The sequence below is a fragment of the Durio zibethinus genome, chromosome 14, assembly GCF_047325235.1.
Source record: "Durio zibethinus cultivar Kanyao isolate XHJ-2024 chromosome 14, ASM4732523v1, whole genome shotgun sequence".
NCBI classification, from domain to species: Eukaryota; Viridiplantae; Streptophyta; class Magnoliopsida; order Malvales; family Malvaceae; genus Durio; species Durio zibethinus.
Window position 1 is genome coordinate 13,758,319 of NC_143175.1, and position 20,464 is coordinate 13,778,782.

The 20,464-nt window shown below is 32.7% G+C and overlaps 3 protein-coding genes across 5 annotated transcripts; 1 reads left to right on the forward strand and 2 right to left on the reverse strand.

Annotated features, from left to right (window-relative positions):
* Positions 1–320: 320 nt before the first annotated feature.
* Positions 321–5,505, reverse strand: LOC111293643 (phosphoinositide phospholipase C 2-like). Of its 2 annotated transcripts, XM_022886476.2 has the most exons (10): positions 5,397–5,484; positions 5,017–5,293; positions 4,237–4,433; positions 3,588–3,723; positions 3,269–3,511; positions 2,952–3,172; positions 2,016–2,133; positions 1,289–1,432; positions 1,054–1,140; positions 321–952 (listed from the first exon to the last, which is right to left on the reverse strand). In XM_022886476.2, the coding sequence occupies exons 2-10, from the start codon at positions 5,194–5,196 to the stop codon at positions 653–655; spliced, it is 1,626 nt and encodes a 541-aa protein (XP_022742211.2). In that variant the 5' UTR covers positions 5,197–5,293; positions 5,397–5,484; the 3' UTR covers positions 321–652. The 2 variants fall into 2 exon arrangements, with proteins under 2 accessions (XP_022742211.2, XP_022742210.2); XM_022886475.2 differs by having other exon boundaries at positions 5,017–5,505.
* A 4,768-nt stretch (positions 5,506–10,273) lies between these two features.
* Positions 10,274–14,656, reverse strand: LOC111295142 (phosphoinositide phospholipase C 6-like). Of its 2 annotated transcripts, none has more exons than XM_022888520.2 (9): positions 13,913–14,656; positions 13,150–13,346; positions 12,548–12,683; positions 12,171–12,413; positions 11,868–12,088; positions 11,661–11,778; positions 11,364–11,516; positions 11,199–11,285; positions 10,274–10,744 (listed from the first exon to the last, which is right to left on the reverse strand). In XM_022888520.2, exons 1-9 carry the CDS (start codon positions 14,264–14,266, stop codon positions 10,451–10,453), a joined length of 1,803 nt encoding a protein of 600 aa, XP_022744255.1. In that variant the 5' UTR covers positions 14,267–14,656; the 3' UTR covers positions 10,274–10,450. The 2 variants fall into 2 exon arrangements, with proteins under 2 accessions (XP_022744255.1, XP_022744258.1); XM_022888523.2 differs by having other exon boundaries at positions 14,024–14,577.
* A 4,271-nt stretch (positions 14,657–18,927) lies between these two features.
* On the forward strand, positions 18,928–20,307 carry LOC111294807 (calcium-dependent protein kinase 5-like). The gene is made up of 4 exons (XM_022888163.2): positions 18,928–19,558; positions 19,708–19,851; positions 20,022–20,174; positions 20,279–20,307. Exons 1-4 carry the CDS (start codon positions 18,928–18,930, stop codon positions 20,305–20,307), a joined length of 957 nt encoding a protein of 318 aa, XP_022743898.2.
* Positions 20,308–20,464: the final 157 nt, after the last annotated feature.

Below are 20,464 nucleotides of genomic sequence, written 5' to 3' on the forward strand. Positions count from 1 at the left end.
TTTGCATTTAATAAGAAATGGGGCTCCCCAGTCAAAACTATGGATAGCTCAGTTGGGAGAGCGTCAGACTGAAGATCTGAAGGTCGCGTGTTCGATCCACGCTCACCGCATCAAAAAATTTCATTTTATTTATTTAAACTGTTCATCCTTTCCAAGTTTAGTGATTGAATTTTAACATTGCAAAATCTTATATCCCGAAGATGCATTTGGATGTAAGATCCAAAGTTATGAAACTAAATTTCGAAAAGATGGGAAATATACAACCTTGATGAAACCGAGTGAAGATGATAAAACAGAACATGTTCGGCATCCAAAAGCCATTAACTAATAATAGCAGATAAATAATATATACCAGGCTTGCTAATTACACACCTAGTTTAAGTTTTTTTTTTTTTTTTTGTCTCGTAATTATATATCACAAGTTAAAAATATGACTAATTACACGCCGCAAATGAAAAGCTGCAGAGCAGATGGTATATATATATATATGTATATATGTCTATATATATACATATATATGTATATATATATATATATATATATATATATCAGACAGCAAACATGTAATGGATAACTGCACACAAGCTCAGCAAATACCATCAAACAAATTGAAGGTGGCTTCAGAAATGTGGAACTGGAACTCTCTCAGGGACTATGAAGCGACAAATTCGAAGCGCATAAGGAGCTTTACAGAATTATACTTGTCACCCTTCAGGCTGTTGAGGGGAACTGCTCGGATCCCTCTTCTTAGCTCTGAAATTGGTAGGCATGTTTGCCCTCCGAAGTCATCCTTTTCAGACATGTCGTATTCGTGCACTTCGATTCGAAGTAAAGCCAATTCAGGGACGGTTAGAGGGAACTCGAATTCCTCATTCCAAGAAGGCACCCAATTGTCTTCTAAAGTCTTTGTTTTCTTCATCACAGAATCTGCTGGGACTCCAGCAATTCCCACCTGCAGACATATTAATCATATTTCAGGTTGAAGTTCTCCACTTTCACATTAATCTAGTTTTCTCTGGGAGGTATTGCCCATGTCACTGTTTGTCAACTTACCCTTGCATAAAAGTCCGGAGGCGAATATGCATCAAAATGTGTGTGATGGAAATCATAATACCATCCTTCCCCCATATACACGGTTACCTTTCCAAAACAAGGACAAGAAATCATAATTCTTGATTGAGAATAATAAATAAAGGGAAAAAAAAAAAGCATCACTTAGTATTACAAATCAGCACTTTAGGGGAAAAAATAAATAAATAAAGGGATCCCATGGCAATAAAACATTTACCTTCAAAATTGTTTTCACTGAAGGCTTGACTTTGGGATCAAAGACTTCATTAGAGTTCAACAGGAAATCTGGTTTTTTCACATAACCACATCCCCCATTGGCTTTGAACATTCCATGCATCAACCATAAAGATCTTCCATGACCCTGTCATACACATCAACAAGAAAATAAAAGAATCTTATCATTTGGCAAAGCAGCTAGCCAAAATCAACTAAACAAAGCATTCGCCAAATTTCCTCTCTGATATCCATTAGGCTATCATCTCTCACATGATGATGGAACAGAGAAACAGAGTAGGCTGTGAAGCACATTTCGTATCTAGTTGTTGGATCAAACATGAAGCCTACCAGCAGTGACCAGTCTAGGAAAAGGATCACTACTCAATTAATTACTCACTATTCATGCTTTTTTGCCGTGTTCTAATTACAAGAATCATGCAATGCACAAATAGCCCTCTAGCTGTGAAGTTATAGGTTAGGATAGTTTTTGAAACTTTCATCTCTATATCTTTGAGCTATGCAAATCATTATGTCTATCCATAACCAAATAAAGAAAGATATATTACCATACCTGAGACTTCTACCTTTTTACTTACTATTTCATCCAAATGTCAGACAAATGAATAATAAAAAGAAAACCATACCTAGAATAGAAATGAATTTTGAGAAAATATAGCTAAACGGAAGGGGAAAAGAAAATAAGGAACAAAAAGGGGGGTTGCGTAAACCTGCATATTAAATGCAACCATTTGAGCTCCATGAATCCATCCAATTAGTGGGTTGTAATTGGAAGAGTCAACACGTATACCCTTGGGATATACCCTAAAAATATTCTTCTGTGTAAACCTGTAGCAGGACAAACATCAGAAAGAGGGAATTCGCAATTTTTAATAATCAGAATATTCGATCAAACAGATGACTTACAATGCACATGCCGGGTTAATTCTAGCATAACACAACGTCAATACTAGCATAATAACACATGAAACAAAGTATTGACAAATGGAAACACATCCAACTTAAAAATTGAAAAAAAAAATAGTATGTAACTGATCAAATAATTTGAGCAATAATCAAAACCTTCCAACAACCATGATCGTTTACATGATAATACAGAAATACTTAATGACTGCTTCTATCAGACCAGCCAAGCCACTGATAGTCCCTAGCTAAATTTTCACACCAGCCAGATCAACGACAACATGTACTGTGCACTATTTTTACATTGCTAGTGTGGTGTAATTGCTTTAAGTTGGATGCTTAACATGGTATCAGAGCCAGCATTTCTTTCTGTTGCCCTTTCCAAATCTGTCACATAGTAGGCTTCTTCCATCTCTGCTTACATGTGATGGGGGCTTGTTAGTATGGTATTATCCCATGTCTAATGAATTTCCAATATCCTATAGTCTTATATTCAAGTCGGACCCCTTCACTTACTACCAATTGGTTTTAAGTTGGATGCTTGACATGCATCATCTTAAAGTGGATTCATCTAAGCAGTGAGAAAGAAAAAGCTCAAGAAGCCAGGACGGATATGTACTCTTCGTAAAAATATCACCAAATAGGGCGCATGCAGACAATAGAGAAAAAGAAACTAACAACTTTATCTAATAACTAAGGATCATTTCTCATAAATGAAATTTGCCAAATCCTTTATTACATACCTGACAATTTGTTTTCCATGAGTTACTGCAGCCTTTTCAAGTTCTTGCTCACTCATGCTAAGTCGTCTCACTTTATCAGGATCCACCCTTAGACACTCATCTAATCCACCCTTTGGCTTCCCAGCATGAATAGCAATTAAACGTTTATATTCCGGCACTAGAGTATGCTGTGACTTATCCCCATCATCAAGATCCTCCTCATCTTCTTGATCCAAGTCATTCTGTCATACAAGAGTAACCAATAATTGAAATGTAAATTATAAGTAAACATTTAGTAATATCAATTTGAAGTAAATCACGGTAGCATCATCAGCCACCTTGTTGTCAGCTACATGACTGCCTTTAAGCTCTGGAACTTCTTTTCCCCAAGCTTCTTCATCACTGGCCTTACCCCTTTCGGACTCATTCTCTTTATCCTTAACTTCTTTGGCCTCAAGGTATTCCTTCGGTGGTTTGGTAGATATGATTATGCGTTTCTTCAATGATTCTGGAGAAGGGAATTCTTTTAAGCATTCTGAGCCAGGAGAAAACAGGATGTCTCCAAATGTTTGGGTGACCATCTAGAAATTAGCGACAAAAATGTAAATTATGGGAATATTAGATGTTTAAAGTCCCATTGAAAGCACCAAGACTCACCTCGGCAACTTTAGCCTGAAGATCTGGGGTAAGATGGTCTTCTAGAGTTATAACAACTGGGTAATCTGAGGCAACAAAAGCATACTCCTTAATAGACCTCAAACACTTGATGAGTTCCACGGGAGTAGTCAAAGTCCTACATGAAGAAAATTATTCGTTATTTTCCCAGAGGCAAAATTACTGACTAGGGATGGACTGTTATTTTTAAAACTTAAAGAGGTTAGTTACAGTGGGAGGTAACATAGTAGTAGAATCAGTTGTATCCCAAGCAGGTGTCAAACATGTAAAGTTATAGCTTTAATGCAGAGTCATGTTTTTTCTTCAGCATTTTCCTCATACAATGGAAACTACATGCTTATGCGCAAGGTGCCCGTCACATTAACAAGCAACCATCTTTTCTAATTTAATGCCTGGAAAAATAAATCAATACACCAATGTCAAGTGCAATTCAACATTTCTTCTCCCTTCAGCTTTTCATTTTGGTGGCAAGTACATGTATATGTTCAAGATACCAGCTGAAGGGAATAAGCAAATTGTTGTAATGAAAGCATCACATTTTCAGTAAATCATTTATCATCATTTGGCAAAATAGAAGATCCATTCATGTTAAAGGCTTAAAATGGGAACAATTTGGACTTCAAGAACATACCTTCCATGAAGAACATCGACATTATCTTTTGCTGAATTTGGCCATATATCCAATTCTATCACTCTCACACCTCTCTTAAGTGCATTTATGATGGGGACATCGCTGCAGACACTACTGAGTTGATTCCCAGTAAGATAGGAATTGTGACCAGTATATATGAAATAATGAGACAAAGGAGCATTCATATCATGGTGCACCTGAAACCAAAGAAATGAACATGACATAAACAACAATAGCACAAAGTGTTGAAAGCTGAATGATTTGCTTTTGCAACCAAACTACAAAGCAAATTAGAATAGAGGGATCACAAAAGCTCAGGCACGAACAAGGCTCCTAAATTTTTTTCTTCACCAATCTCAAGTCTCAACATTAATAGAATAGGATTGTGATAAGCAAATTGTGGAGCGAACAACAAAAGCAAAACAGTTCAAAGGTAAAGCCACATTGAGATAAGTTAAAAGCCTGTAATGGCATATTTTAGCTAGAAGTTAAATACATGCCATGCGCCGTAGAAAGCATTTTCAAACAAAATCATCATCATCAAAGTACCATCCTCAAAGCTATGAAAGCAACAAAGCAATCCAGCTAATATACATTACTTGCTGAGCTGAAAATAAGTACTTAGTTTCATTAGTTTCATTTAAATCCCATACAATCCAAGATAAATCATCTAATTTGGAACTAAACCCTTCAATCGCAATTAAACAACAGAAAAGGAAAGAGCCAATCCCAAAAACAATAGCCAAAATGAAAAAAAGAGAGAGAGACAAATATTTTTACCCCAAGAGAAGCAAGAGGAGGATTAAGATCGCCAAAGAGGTACTTAAAAAAAGCTTCAAGATTTAGACCCTTTCTATGAAAATGCTTAAAACTATCAATAATCTTCTGATCATCTTCTCTGGTGGCGTTATCTTCTTTCTGGACCTCAACCAAGAACCTCTGCAGTCCATCAACGCTCATGATCCCATTCTCAGAGTACTGTTCGAACACCTTCTTGATCTCCTCTGGTGCCTCTGCAACTGCCAGCCTAAACCTCCGCCTGAAGCAAAAGCAAACCCTGTAGGTTTGTTTGGACATTGGTTATTCCTAGAATTTCCAAAAATCTGATCAAAAGAACAAAAAAAATACAATCTGCAAATCTGCACTGTCTGAAATTTAACTTTTAATTGCTTCGGTTGGCTGTTTCAGCTTGATGAAGTCGTTATCAGTTTGTTTCCAGAGAAGTTCGGTGGGATGGGTTGCGCCCTTGGGGGACCCATACCCATACGTGAATCTGAGATCCATTCACATTCTATATACGTGGACCTCATGCGACAATTGATATTTTGCATAATTTTTTTTAATTATATTCATAATCAAATATTACATCTTATAATTAATTAAATAATTAAATAATTGAATAATAAATTATAATTTAATTAAATAATTAAATTCACGCAAAATAAAACAAACCTAAAATTTAATCTTAAAACTAAAAACAAAGGATTTCAGGACTTGGATTTGATCATCTTTATCTAATTGTCGACATGGACTACAAGAAGTCAATCTGACAACGAACAAGTTTTTAGGCTTTCTCTCAATCATTGAATGCGTAGTGAAAATGCCAAAATGGGTGAAATAAGTATTAAAATATGGTTAATTTTAACTTTTTTTTTTTCTTAGGCAACTAATGCAATGAAGATTATAGAGCTTTGTTCATAAAATATCTCGTCTGTCATTGTTGGCTGAATTTTCTTTTTGCTTTTCCGAGAGTGTAAAGATGCACTAAAAAATTTTACCCGCTTGGGTTTTAATTTTATTTCATGCCAATAAATAATAAATATTTATAAAATAATATTTATGGGAATAAATTAATAAATTCATTTAATTGAAGTTTTATTGGTGTATAAGCTAAAATTTTAATTTTAATTTTAATGCTACAAACCAAAAACTTATAATTTTACAACATAAAAAAATAAATCCATTCATTACACTAATTACTAAAAGTACATATTCACAATTAATTAAGTTTATAGAATCATAGATTCATATATTCATAAATGGTTAAGTTTATAAACGATTAGATTTATACAATTTGAATTTGATTTATGATAACTTATGTTTTTTAATATTATATGAATCTAGATTTAAATATTAAATTTAAACAATACTAATTACAAAATATATTTATCCATAATTAATTAGTTTCATAGATACTATAAATGATTAAATGATTAAATTCATGAATTATTAAATTCCTATATTTTAGAATTAAAGAATAAAAAATAAGTGAATAGTATATATGAATCTAATTAATTATAAATCTTATTATTTCTTAATTATAAATTATTTAACTCAATCCAATCAATATAATATAATTACAGATACAGGTCATTTAATTAAGTACCTTAATTGACCAAGTGTCATGTCATTCCTCCTAAATCCCAAAATTATAGTAGGGTATAGATTTAATTTATTAGTAAACACAAAACAATGACTTTTAGTTTTTAAAATAATTATAATCTAATAAAATCATTTTCTTTTTTAAATTATCATGATAATTTTAAAACTAACAAAATCAAATTTAACCAAAATAATTATAATATTATACCTAATTTAATCCTCAAATTATAACTTAAGATAAGTATGAGTTGTCCATGCATTAAGTTTTAATTTTAAGTGAAGATAACTTTATTCTAATTACTAGAATTAGTCCCCGCTATGTTAAGGGAGACAAATTATTTTAATATAAAATAATAAATAAAAATATTATAAAAATATTAAAATTAAAAAATATATAGTATTTCATATATTGTGATTATATTTTTTTGTTATTTGTTCATGTTATGCGTATTATATTTTTTTTATTAATTATTTGATCAAAATGTATGACTTTTTTTAATTTTTTTGTAGATTATAAATTTTTTATAAAAATATTTAAAACAAAAGAAAGGAAAAAAGAAAAGTAACTTATTTTTTGTTTTTGCATTTTATATCATCTTATATTTATATTTATTATTATTACTATATTTTTATTATTTTATTTTGTAATAGATAATAAATGATAAAAACTTAAAATTTATAAAAAAATATATATACTCAACTATAACTTAACATAAGACAAATACAATATTCTTTTTTTCAAAATTCAATTAAAATCTAACTTATTATGTTCAAATCCAATTAAAGTTCAACACATTGTAACATGCCAAATCCAATAATTTATTAAATTTTATTATCAACTAATAACTATTTGACAAATAGAGAGTAATTCAACAGCTCAATTGCGAGTTGTTCTTCAATTTAGAGTTATCCTCACTTAGGAGTAACTTTTATTGTATGTTATTGATTAATTTACGTATAGAAAAAAGTATTAACATCTTTACAACATTCATTTAAATACAATACTAATTAATCTTATATTATCTTAAAAATGTATTATCTAAACAGTCTTTATTTTTAATTAAATTTCACTATTTCAAATATTGAAAATGTTTTTATATTTTTATTACTATTTTGATAGAATTTCAAAAAAATTCTTTTACTTCAAAAGTATTCAAGAAATTCATTATTTTTTTGAAGATGCTATGTTGTTGGATTAATTTAAAATTTTATAAAAAAAATGTTTATTTATGTTTTACTAACCTTTGTTTTTATTAAATATTTTATTAAAAAATTATAAAAATTTTTTATTGAAATACCTTTAAAATCTTTCAAACACTTTTGAAAAGATTATAAAAAATCATTTAGGAAATTCAAGCACCACTTTTAATTTTCTTTTAATTTCATTATTGGAAAATTTTTCATTTATTTTCATTTCTAAATTTACATGATACAAATAAAAAAATATAATTATAAAAAAATTATAAATCTATTTGTCTAACACATATTTTTAGTTTTTTTACATTATCAAATGATTAAAACATATTCTTAATATAAAATTTTAAATATGTATCTAAATAAAAAATAAACAAATAAATAAGTAAATTGATAAACAAAAAATAAAACAAAAATAACATAAAATGAAATGAAATGAAAATAAAAATAAAAATAAAAATACCAAAATAAAAAACAAAAAAAAATTAATTGACTTGTGTCCAAAACAAATAAAAAATACTAAAAGTTCTTTCTCCAAATCACTCCTAATCAATTTATTTCATACCTTAATTAATTCTCTAATCATTTTTTATGTCTTATCATAGCTGTTTTTGAATTTGAAGAAACTCACAAATATATAAAAAAAAGATATATGATTTAAAAATTTAATAATAACTCTATGGATAAACTTATTGGTCTTATAAGGAAAAAATGTAAGTTTAAAAAAATTGGCTGCATTCAAAATTAACATCAAAAGAAGGTTACAGTCTACAAATCCAAATATGAATTTTGAATACGAAGGAACTTAAATTTATGGTCTGAAAAATGCATTGATTATGTTGGACCAGGTAACTCTCCTTTGCAGATGGTTTTCAACACTCGAAATCTGATAAAGCAGCGTCATTCCAGTTTTTGAACTTAAAATTTGTCACAGACTCTACCGGTAAATATTTTTGTCCCAATTTTCATGCGCTCTTAATCTTTACTGTTGACTGAAGTTTTACTTCATGAAAAAAAGTGGAATAGAATACAAATGACTCAATAATCAGATATCACGGATAAAACAGTCGAACGCCAACAGAAAGAGACAAAGGTTTGAAAAGATTACAAGAATAAGCTTCTCATGGGCATTTTAACAAACATTTGGTTGTCCCAATCAGCCACTATCCATATGAGTCAAAACCAACACATTAAACAGCCTAGATTCAAGTAAAATAGCAAAATAATCAATAAACACAAAATTTATTACAAACCAAGAAGAATAGGAGCCATTGTAGGAGTTGGGGATTTCTCTTTCCAAACTTGATATCCTTCTAATCTCAAAATTCTCTTTACTAACTCATGGACACACTTCATTTCTTATTCTTTTCAGTTTCAAGGTGCACTTGTTTTACCTTTTTAAATTGATAAACAACAATTTTTTTAATTGAACTTTCCAACATAAATTTCATCAATTAAAGGGTAAAGGAAAAGTATATACAATCCACTAAAAGTCCAGATAAAACTTATAATTTAAAATACCAAACTAATTGGTTTTTTTTTTTTTTTTTTTTTTTTGCGAATGAATTTAATCAAGTATTAAGAAAACGATAATAAAAAGTTTTTTTTAAAAAAATTTAGTGATAAAAAAGACTCAGTTTTGAACTTCTTTTTTTATTTAAACACTTACATACTTTTACTATGAAAGGAAGAAAGAAAATTTTCAGAAAATCATAATACTCAAGTAACTTACGATATGAAGTTGTCGGTTTCAGATATAAAACATGAGATTATGTGGCTTTACGAGGACTCGTGTATCCAAAAGCGATCGTTAGGGTGAGTGTCGCTAGCATTCCCTTAAAATGTTTAGCACATTCCATCTCTCAAACCGTCATTTGTTACTCTCACTAAAACCCCATCTTGACATTCCATTTGGAAACTCAATTTTGCAACAATCTTCAATTTTCTATTTAATTTAAAAGATTAGAAGTGTATTTAGAGTATTTGTAAAACAGATTTTACCTCAAAAGCAAAAACCAGCTTGGAATTATGGTATATATATGCTTTTGTCATTAAAAAAAAAAGGTTAATATCACAAATAATTTTTAAACTATAATAAAATATTTAATGTAATATTTTAAATTTTAAAAATTTTTAATATGATATATGAATTATAAATTTATTAATTAATATAATACTTGAAATGTTATTTTTTGTCACATTTTATTATTTGAAATTAATAAGGTTAAAAATAAATACCACATATAAAATTTTTAAATCTTAACATTATATTAAATATTTTACTATAATTTAAACATCATTGATGATATTAATCTAAAAACTTAATTCATCTTTTGTATAGATAACGGTATGCCAACGCCAATTTACAAGCCCAAAAAAGACATTAGAAAAGTTTTTTAAGATCTTCAATGCTCATCAACCATCAAATCTTCCAAAAAACCAGAAGTGCTTGGCAAAAGAGTGGTGTGTAAAATTTCTTACCATTGCTTCAAAACAGGGCAAAAGGAACATAGACATTTTAGCATATCAGAATTCTCAGAACTTGTCACAATGACTTTGTATATCCTGACTACACCTGATTTGGTTTTTGCAAAGAGCTAACAACAGCCTTGCTCCTGGATCGATAATTCTACACTATTTATACAAATTCAAACTTCATTAGAAGCCTTACATTGGGGAGTTTCTTTCCCTTTTTGTCATGCAAAGGGACTGACCGGATCCCCGTCATTATCTCTGCGACAGGCAAACATGTCTGGCCACCAAAGTCATCTTTCTCCGACATGTCATACTCGCGTACTTCAATCCTAAGCAGAGCCAGGTCTGGAACAGTCAAGGGAAATGTGAATTCTTCATCCCATACAGGACACCAATCATCTCGAATTATCTTTGTTTTCCTTTTAGCTTCATCTGCTGGCACCCCTACAATGTAAACCTGCAATTTGGTTGGTAGATAGGAATTAATTGTGCAAAGACATAAGGAGATGAGCTATACTCATCGTATATCATAAATTTTTGAGGGAGCCACACCTCAATCTATCTCTTTTACCAACATATCCAGGGCCACAGGCTTATCTTTTCGAGTTCTTTAATAATATTAGCACAAATTTGAATATAAGACTCTTTTTCCAAATAGTTAATGGTTTATGAGTCATTAGGGAGAGCCTTGTTTATTTATTTTAATCACGTAAATGAACCAGTTGGATGGTTGATAGTTCTTAATAAAGGTCGTGAAACTCATATTGCAGATCTAGTCTAAAGAAGCTCAATCTAAATGGAAATTATCCACATATTGCAAATTTGCAATGAGAAACATGCAGCAATATAGTAATTAATAGAATATGATCAACCGCATTTAGTTCATCAGTAAGCTGGAATTGTTCTCAAACCTTTGTGTAGAAGTCTGGAGGAGAGTATGTATCGAAGTGTGTGTGGCTAAAGTCCAACCGCCATCCATCCCCCATATATATTTTCACCTGTTAAGTTACAAAATGCTCTAAGAAAAAAGTCATAATGTAAATGACTTTCAGTTTGAGCCAAGCTAATATGCTCACCTTTAACTTTTTCTGCAAGGGCAATGTTGTTCTGGGATCAAAAAACTCATCAGATGGTCCTTCCCGCATCAGAAAATCGGGTTTTCTTACATAACCACATCCTCCGTTGGCTCTAAACATGCCATGCATCAACCAGAGTGATTTTCCATATCCCTGATAAAGGACATTCAAAAATAAGGAGTAGAAAGTTTTACAGTTATTAGCACCGTGAAAATTAATACACCCAATTGTCTGCTTAAAAAGAGGAATTTCTTTGACAAAAAATAAAAAACTGTAAAATTGCAATGCGGGGGTAACCTGCATGTTAAATGCTATCATCTGAGCTCCATGCATCCATCCAATAGTTGGATTGTAGTTTGAGGAAGTAAAACGTGTACCCTTTGGATAGATTCTCAGGATATTCTTCTGCGTAAACCTGAAAAAGTTAGCACGTGTTAGTGTAGGTTATGCACAGAGAATATAGACAATAGAAAGTATAAACATCTTTGAGAATTTAACAGGCACCTTACAACATCAGATCCATAAGATCCTGCAGCCCTTTCAAGCTCTTGTTCACTCAAACTAAGACGTCTAACCTTATCAGCTGCAACTTCTAATGCATCTTTTAAGGCACCCTTTGGTTTTCCAGCATGAATGGTTATTAGGCACTTGTACGCAGATACCCCCGTTTGGCCTGATTTGCGATTGCATTCGTTGAAGTCTTCATCATCATGATCACTATCACTCTGATACCAGTGAAAAGAGTTCTTTCATATTAGCTAATATAGAAATCAAACTATGTCAAGGTAAAATAAATTTCTGCCTTACCTTATCATCAACTTCTGACTCAGATATATTGACTTTCATCTCCTTTGGGGATGCTTCTTCTTCAGAGAATCCCATTCCATTTCCACCTGGTGACAAATTGTCTTTGGGCCTAGACTCTAGATATTCTTTTGGGGGTTTGGTTGAAATAATTATTCGATGTTTCAATGATTCTGGTGAAGGGAACTCACTTAAGCGATCTGACTCTGGGTAGTAAAGCATAGTTCCAAATGTTTGAGTGACCATCTATATGAGAAATCATTTGAGGTCATCTTAGAGGAAATTTTTTTTCTTACACACATCATAGAGAAAAATTGAAAGCAAAAATAAGTGCTTAACTCGAAGTTAATTTCTTGGAAAGGGAGAAAAAGAGGACTAACCTCAGCAACTCTAGCCTGCAGTTCTGGTGTAAGGTGGTCTTCTAATGTTATAATAACAGGGTAAGGAGAACTAGCAAAAGCATACTCCTTTATGGACATCAAACATTTGATAAGTGACACTGGAGTAGTCAGGGTCCTACATTTTATACATTGATGATACTTTTAGAGAAGTTTAAAATGCAATCACCAAAATCAAGTAAACTGATGGTTCTATAAAGATTATACACTAAAATGCAGTTGATTAATGGACTGTAAACCATCGCATCTGATCAGTCCTTAAAAAATAGTTTAAATTGCAAATGCAATGTACAATAGGTTCAAAATCTTTGGCTCAAACCAGTGTTTGCGATGTGTTTCAACTGAAAAACGTTGCCAAACTAGGCTTAGATTATGGATTTTACTTCCTTCCTTCCTTCCTTCCCTTCTTAAACAATTCATAGCTTGTCATAATCCTGTTATCTATATTCAAACAGAATACATTTAGAGATCCAAAAACTATTACATCAGATGAAATTAATAGTTTGAAACTAGTAGAAATATAACATTCATAACTCTCGGGAGCTTCTTAGAAATTGCTAAATTTGAGAATCATTCTTAATTACCTTCCATGAAGAACAAGAATTTCGTCTTTTGTGGAACTTGGCCATAAATCAAGTTCAATAACTCTGACACCTCTTTGCAATGCCTTGATAATTGGGACCTCACTACAATCACTGCTCAGTTGATTCCCAGTTAGATAGGAATTATGCCCCGTATATATGAAATAATGTGACAATGGAGCAGTCATATCATGGTGTACCTGGAAATAACATATATCATTTGTCAAACCTAAAGTAGTAAAATCAAATAAGGAAAAGTAAAAAGAATTTATCATCAATAAAAACTTTGAGATAGACAAAAAGAAACGTATAAATTGAACATCAAAGAGGCAATTATAACAGAACATCAACACACAACATCTAAAACAGGTCCCAGCTTTTTTGCACATCAAAGAGATAGGTTTGAACTTATTTTGCAATAACCAAAAGGGATCTACTCTGCTTCCATGACGATGACAACAAAGAAACGCCATTCTTTTCCTCTTTGCCCACTTTGGCCATGTAAAATTTCAAATCAGATTATCTTTTGCTTGAGATATTATTTGAAGTCATAACTTAATTCTAATATCATCAAGAATATATAATATGAAGGTAGAAATTGAATTATTAGATTAACAGATACAAATTAGTGAAGTTGATAGATTATCCTAGTCAAACTCAGATCTTGTTTCAATTTCCAATTCCAACATAATAATAAAAACATGATCCTATTTGATTCATGGTTATGGATTTGTTTATTGGGAGAGAAAGGGAGAAAGAAAATAACCTGAGTTTTAATAGGGCCATTGAGATCATCAAAGAAGAGAAAGTGAAAGAAATCATCAAGGTTAAGCGAGTGCCTAGCAAATCTAGTCACATGGTGTCTCCTGTTAACAACCTGTTCGATGATACGCTCAGCATCTTCCAGGGTCGAGTCAACCTCACCCTGGTGCACCACCAGGAACCATTTGAGCTGCTCAGCAGTCATGTGGGAAGCACCATCCGTGAATCCGGCAAAAGCCTTCTTGACATCAGCAGGAGGCTCCACCTCGTTGATCTTGAACTTCCTGTTGAAGAAGTTGAACATCTTGTAGTTGTAGCTTCCATTGTCAACGTTCTCGTTCTTCTTCTCCTTCCCCATTATTTAGTTTCTTGTGTTGATTTTTCCTTTTTGGTTTGGTCTCTGTGGGTTTTTTTTTTTTTTGGGATTCAATGGAGAGAGATTGAGAGTTTTGCCAGGCCCTTGAAAATAGGAGTTTTTCAAGCTGGATCGCTGGAACTCAACGTTCTCTCGTAGTAAACGAGGATTGGACTCTATTCTATTACCATGTTTTCTTTTTCTTTTGCCAATTTTAGCTGGTCTTTGGTTTCCAAAAACTTTTTCATTTTTAAAAAACAATTTTCATTTTTAATGAAAATGAAAGAATACTTTTGACAATGAAAGGTGTTTTCCTGTCAAGAATTGAACTCAAAACATTTATTTTTCTTAATAAACAAGAAATCATCGAACTATGTAGTTGTTGGCATATGTTGATCAGTTTGTTTCTTGGCATTTTTGTATATTTTTATTCTGTTATTCAAGATTTTTTTCTTGGTGCTTTCTTCCCCACAAGGAGAAGAAAAAACGAATAGAACATCAAAATAATAATTGTTTGAATATACATCTTATGTTTTTTTTTTCAACAATGTTAATTGAGAGTAGTTGGGCAAATAGGATGCAGTCAAACTTCAGTTCTTAGAAAATTTGGAGTGGTTTAAGCCATCCAAAAAAACCATGGCATTGCTTCAATAATAAACAACATATAATATTAGCATATAACCACTACATGTGAATAGCATCGTTTAGTGATATATAAATATATATATATATATATATATGATCTTTTTCATCTAAAAAAATAATTTTAATATTAATTGTTGCTTGGATATTTTTAAAATATAAAGTGGTTAAGCATATTCATAGTATATACCTAGGGTTTAAACTTTTTCTTTTTTTATAGAAGTGGCAATATAAAGATAAAAAAGAAAATTATAAGTTTTGAGATTTTAATTTTAAATATATGTTATTCACAACATAAATCAATTAAATTAATTTTTAATTGAGATTTAAACTTTTTAAATATTAAAATAAAGATAATCCTATTTTATAATGAATATATAATATTTAGAGAACGACTAGTCCTATCCTACTTGTAAAGGAGAGAAAAAGTCTATGAATAAGTATTATAATAACTTAAATTATAAATTTTGCCCTTTTTCTAGTTGAATGAACTAATCTTAGTTTGAGTTTCTTTCTTGGCATGTTCAATTGCTTTAAAAATAATAATAATAATAAAAAAGTTTTATTATTGTCAGCTTGATGGGAAGCACATGTGTCATGAGTTGAGATTCAAGTTTTGAATTCACGCGATTTCGAGATTCAGATATCTATTCATCTGACCCCCTGACTTCAGGGTTTTATTTTACAAAAAGCACCTCATAAGGTTGAGATGGTGTGAACCCTTTTATACTTCAGTGAGCCTTTTATTATATTCGATGCGGGATTCAAGACTTCTCTTTAGGTCATTTTATACCCCAATGACCTTCTTATTATGTTCGATGTGGGATTCAGGACTATGTAGGATTCAGAACTTCTCCTTAGGTCCGACCTGTGACGCCCTCGTCATGGAGGTTGGTCACCCTGCCTTCCTCCCTCAAGGTGTCTGGCGTGGGGTCAAGACTTAAGCTCCGAACTTGCGCGACTCCGAGACCCGGGTATCCACTCATCTGACTCACATATTCTTCTGAATTATATGTATCCGCAGGATTAATTTGGAAAACCAGTAAGGATATGCAAGAACAAACAATTTTTATTGGAAACATCGGTCTATACTAGTACCCCTTCCTCCCTCAAGGTGCTTGACGTGGATCGAACGGTTTAGGGTTGGCTCTGATACCACTTGTCAAGACCCGGGTATCCACTCATCTGACGTCCCAGATCAGCCTACCTACCACGGTTTACACTCTTGTGAGATATTATCCGCTCTAGCCCCCTGATCTCACGGTTTTGTCCTACAAAAGACGTCTTACAAAAAAGAAATGGTGTGAACCCTTTTATACTTCAGTGACACTCTTATTATGTTGGATGTGCGATTCAGGACTTCTCCTTAGGTCCGTGACATTCTCCTGCACCCAACCTTGTGACACCCTCGTCACGGAAGCTAGCCATTCTGCCTACCTCTCTCAAGGAGCTTGACGTGAGTCAAACGGTTTAGGGCTAGCTCTGATACCACCTCTTCTTTGTAAAACGTCTTTTGTAAGATAAAACCGTGAAGTCAAGGGGTTAGAGCGGACAATACCTCATAAAGGTGTGAATTGTGGCAGTTAGGTTGATCTGTGACTTCCCATAGTCGCACGGATTTGAAACTTAAGTATCGACCCGTGATACATGCACCGGATCCCTGCTGGGCGGAATTTATTGTCACCTTCCTAAAATACGAAGTACTGTTCCTAAAATACCATCCTCTTGCGGTTATGCATAGAGATTTGAAATATGAGAATCTTGTGTTTGTTAACGAGGATGATGGTTTTTTCTTTTAAGGCCATTGATTAGGAGCTGTTTTTTAGGGAAATAATTAACTTTATTTTGTAATTTTTAAATGAATTAGAAGATGTTTGAGACGTAGCTGCTACGTAGATATTGCAATATCTTTGCATTGCATATATATTCATCGATTGCTTGCTACAGAAGTAATACCAATATATCTAAGCTAGGTCTTCCAGTGATTGCGAGATGAATGATTTGCTGCAAAAATAGTAGAAAACAAAGGATTATGTGCTATTGTAAGTGGGATCAAAGTTGTTGCTTGCATGACAAGTAATTTATCTCATAATTAGCTAATATTTACCGATAATAAGCCAGCTGCTGTTAAAGATAGATGTCTTGTTAAATTCAGTTGCTCTGGAAGCCTGTATTATGTAGCTTCAGAGATGCTTCTTAGTAAGGGTTATGGACAGGTTAGCGATATATGGTCTGCAGGGGTTATACTGTTTACATTGCTGGTGCTGGTATGCTTCCATTTAAAGCAGGTACAGTGACAATGATTTGCTGCTGCTAATAAGATCATACCATAGTAAGAACAATAAACAAAATTAGAAGAAGGAAAATCATTGAGAAATTGATGTAATGAGTTTTTTCTTTGTCAACTAGTAGGATGTGCATTAAATTTTTTTCTTTGTGGACTTCAGAAAGAGTAAAAGAAGTGCTAGATAGAAATGCTAGATTTGGTACTGGAAGAACAAATGAATTTGGAATCAGAGCCATGGCCTCTGAAAGATCTGATAATCCAAATGACCTAGTCTGGAAGATGTTATGCTCTCAACCATCCGAACTCTTTACTGCTAAGGAAGTGCTACGTAAGCATTTCTATATATGACTTTCATAGCTGATGTTAACTAATGGTGAAGCTACATTTGATAGTACAATATACATTAGAAAGGTTCTGGTTTGATTTTAAAAGTGCAGATCAATAAGTCATGTATGTTTAATTTGCTTTGATTTTTTAGATCATCCTTGGATTTGCGAAAACGAAATTGGATTCAGCTTTACTTCCTAATCGAGAAAAGTTTCCAGCTATGAAACTACGCTCAGACTGACAAGAAAGAAAATTTGCAACACCAGATGTCCACTTGCCAATGAAGAAACAAAGACAATAGTCAGAAAACAATTGAAAGTATAGATGAGAAAGCATGTCTATGTCTTGTAAGATGATGCAAACACCAGAATTCGTCTCTGGGTAGTTGCTGATCCAATTGTAGGAAGAGGCAAAGTTGATTGATCTCTTTATGTTGTATTTCAGTTCAATTGAGAGTCAATGCAGGCTTGTAAAAGACAAGAAATACTCATTTCTCATCTTAGAAACATCCGCATTTGTTTTGGAAACTCTTATGTAACACCGAAAACAAATATTTACTGGTTTTACTAGCATTATTTCTTAATTATAAAAGACCAACATGACAGAATGATTAGAAGAACTAAAAGTAGAGCTCTGTATCATCGACAACTATATCCGCAATGCTAAGTCCTTCAAATTGAAGTCCTATCTTTTACAAAGAAACAATTACATAAAGCCACACCAAAACATAGGATTTCCCATTCAGTACAAGGAAATTGGAAATTTTTTCCAAACCAACAAAATTTGCCTAGACAAGAAAATGCTGCCGTTAGCTAAAGTATTTAATCTTGACAATTACTTTTAATTATCCATAGATGAGACTTGAACATTTGGTAACCCTGAAACAATCGGAACTGTACTGCTTTTTTTTTTTCTCTTCCGGTGCACGAATCTGTACTACATTTAGTCATCCACTTCAACAACTTTGCATTTGGTCATTTGAGCAACCGAAGATAATAGTATAATTATCTGATACGGGAACATGGGATGCCTGAATCTATTTGACTTTATATCGAGGGATTAAGTTAGAGCGTCAGACATATTTCAGTAGTAGGATTTCCAATGAATTTAGTTCCCTGTTTGTTTTTTCTTTAATTCTGTACATGGTTTTTGGTACTCATCAGTTATTCATCCCCAGTAGGAACAGAACTTCTTAGCTAAAGAGGTATATATACTTGATATTATCACATATCTCTAAGTTTCTTCGGTAAACCAAACGAAAATATCCCATTATCCAACGTGATCTCTTCCTCCTTTTCAGGGCCAAATCAACTTCTGCTGTTGGCTACACATTGAAGCTAGAGAGCTGATCCTTGGCTGGTAGTTCTGCCCTTGTAGCAGCATCAAACTTGATTCTGTCATCAGTTTCATGGGAAACGAATGCATTCGATCTCTTGGATCAGTATTTCATCAGAACTACAATCTCCAAAAGGACAAATCTTCGCGTTCCAAACTCAACAATCCTGTCATAAGTTATAACATTGACAACCTAAGTATTTTAGGCCATAAAACTCCTAATATTCGTGACCTTTACAAGTTGGGGCAGAAGTTAGGACAAGGACAATTTGGAACTACTTTTGTTTGTACTGAGATTGCATCGGGGATCAAATATGCATGTAAATCTATACTGAAAGAGAAGCTGATTTCCAAGCAAGCTGTGGAGGATGTTAGAAGGGAGGCCCAGATAATGCAGCACTTGGCTGGTCAGAAAAATATTGTGAAGATCAAAGGTGCCTACGAGGATCATTTGTATGTGCATATTGTGATGGAGCTGTGTTATGGAGGTGACTTGTTTGATCGAATCAAAAAGAGGGGGCATTGTTACAGTGAAAGAGAGGCAGCTAAATTGATAAAGATTATTGTTGGGGTGGTTGAGGTTTGTCATTCACTTGGGGTTGTGCATAGAGATCTAAAGCCAGAGAATTTCATGTTGGTTAACAAAGATGATGATTTCTCTCTCAAAGCCATTGATTTTGGATGCTCTATCTTCTTTGAATCAGGTCGGGAATAAATATATATATATATATATATATATATATATTACTCATCTTCTTGGATTGAATTGAAGTAACTTTCTTTTTCTTTTGATAAGAGAATCAAGTTCTTTAACATTATATATATCTTGATGAATGCTGCATTGCTGCTTTAGGCCAAGTTTTTACTGACAGGGTTGGAAGCCCATATTATGTGGCTCCTGAGGTAATCAACAAACATTATGGACCAGAAGCAGATGTATGGTCTGCAGGGGTTATACTCTACATATTGCTAAGTGGTGTGCCACCATTTATTGCTGGTATTTACCATGAACTATGATATCCTATGCAGCAAAAATTACTGATAAAACCATAAAACTCATTGCCCAAATTTACTTAATATTATGAAAAAGTCATGGCAAAAATAAAAGTTTTTGCAACAGAAAACTTACGACGTCTTATGTTAAAACTAATTTATTCTGCCTTTCAGAAACAACGCAAGCACAATTTGAGGCAACGTTAAAAGGGCACATTGACTTCGAATCGGAGCCATGGCCTCAGATATCTGACAGTGCAAAGGACTTAATCCGAAAAATGTTATGCCTTCGACCTTCAGAACGCTTGACTGCTGGAGCCGTTTTAAGTAAGATCTTTCCAAGGTTTTCTGGCTGATATAAACAAATAAGTGTCATGTGATTTTGTTTTCGAAAATCTCACAATATCATTTGCTTTGTTAACTTTGTTTAGACCATCCTTGGATTTGCCAAAACATATGACATGATGAAGCTGAAGAATGCACCAAGAAAACACAGATAAAGCTTTAAAGTGAAGATGAGATTGATAGAGGAGATGAATATATCAGAAAGGCAAGAGTTTTATTGCGCTAAAAATCAAAATTTTTTAAACTAGCATTGAAAGACTTCTTCAACTGTT

Bases quoted from the DNA above. Each gene is read 5' to 3' on its own strand.
- LOC111293643 (XM_022886475.2), bottom strand. From the start codon at position 5,313: ATGTCCAAACAAACCTACAGGGTTTGCTTTTGCTTCAGGCGGAGGTTT. The intron at 3,724-4,236 runs GTATGTTCTTGA...TTCTTCATGTAG, and splicing joins GTCGATGTTCTTCATGGAAG to GACTTTGACTACTCCCGTGG. The intron at 3,512-3,587 runs GTGAGTCTTGGT...GCTAATTTCTAG, and splicing joins TTCAGGCTAAAGTTGCCGAG to ATGGTCACCCAAACATTTGG.
- LOC111295142 (XM_022888520.2), bottom strand. From the start codon at position 14,266: ATGGGGAAGGAGAAGAAGAACGAGAACGTTGACAATGGAAGCTACAAC. The intron at 13,347-13,912 runs GTTATTTTCTTT...TGTTATTTCCAG, and splicing joins ATGGCCCTATTAAAACTCAG to GTACACCATGATATGACTGC. The intron at 11,779-11,867 runs GTGCCTGTTAAA...TAACTTTTTCAG, and splicing joins TATGGATCTGATGTTGTAAG to GTTTACGCAGAAGAATATCC.
- LOC111294807 (XM_022888163.2), top strand. From the start codon at position 18,928: ATGGGAAACGAATGCATTCGATCTCTTGGATCAGTATTTCATCAGAAC. The intron at 19,559-19,707 runs GTCGGGAATAAA...TTGCTGCTTTAG, and splicing joins CTCTATCTTCTTTGAATCAG to GCCAAGTTTTTACTGACAGG. The intron at 19,852-20,021 runs GTATTTACCATG...TCTGCCTTTCAG, and splicing joins TGTGCCACCATTTATTGCTG to AAACAACGCAAGCACAATTT.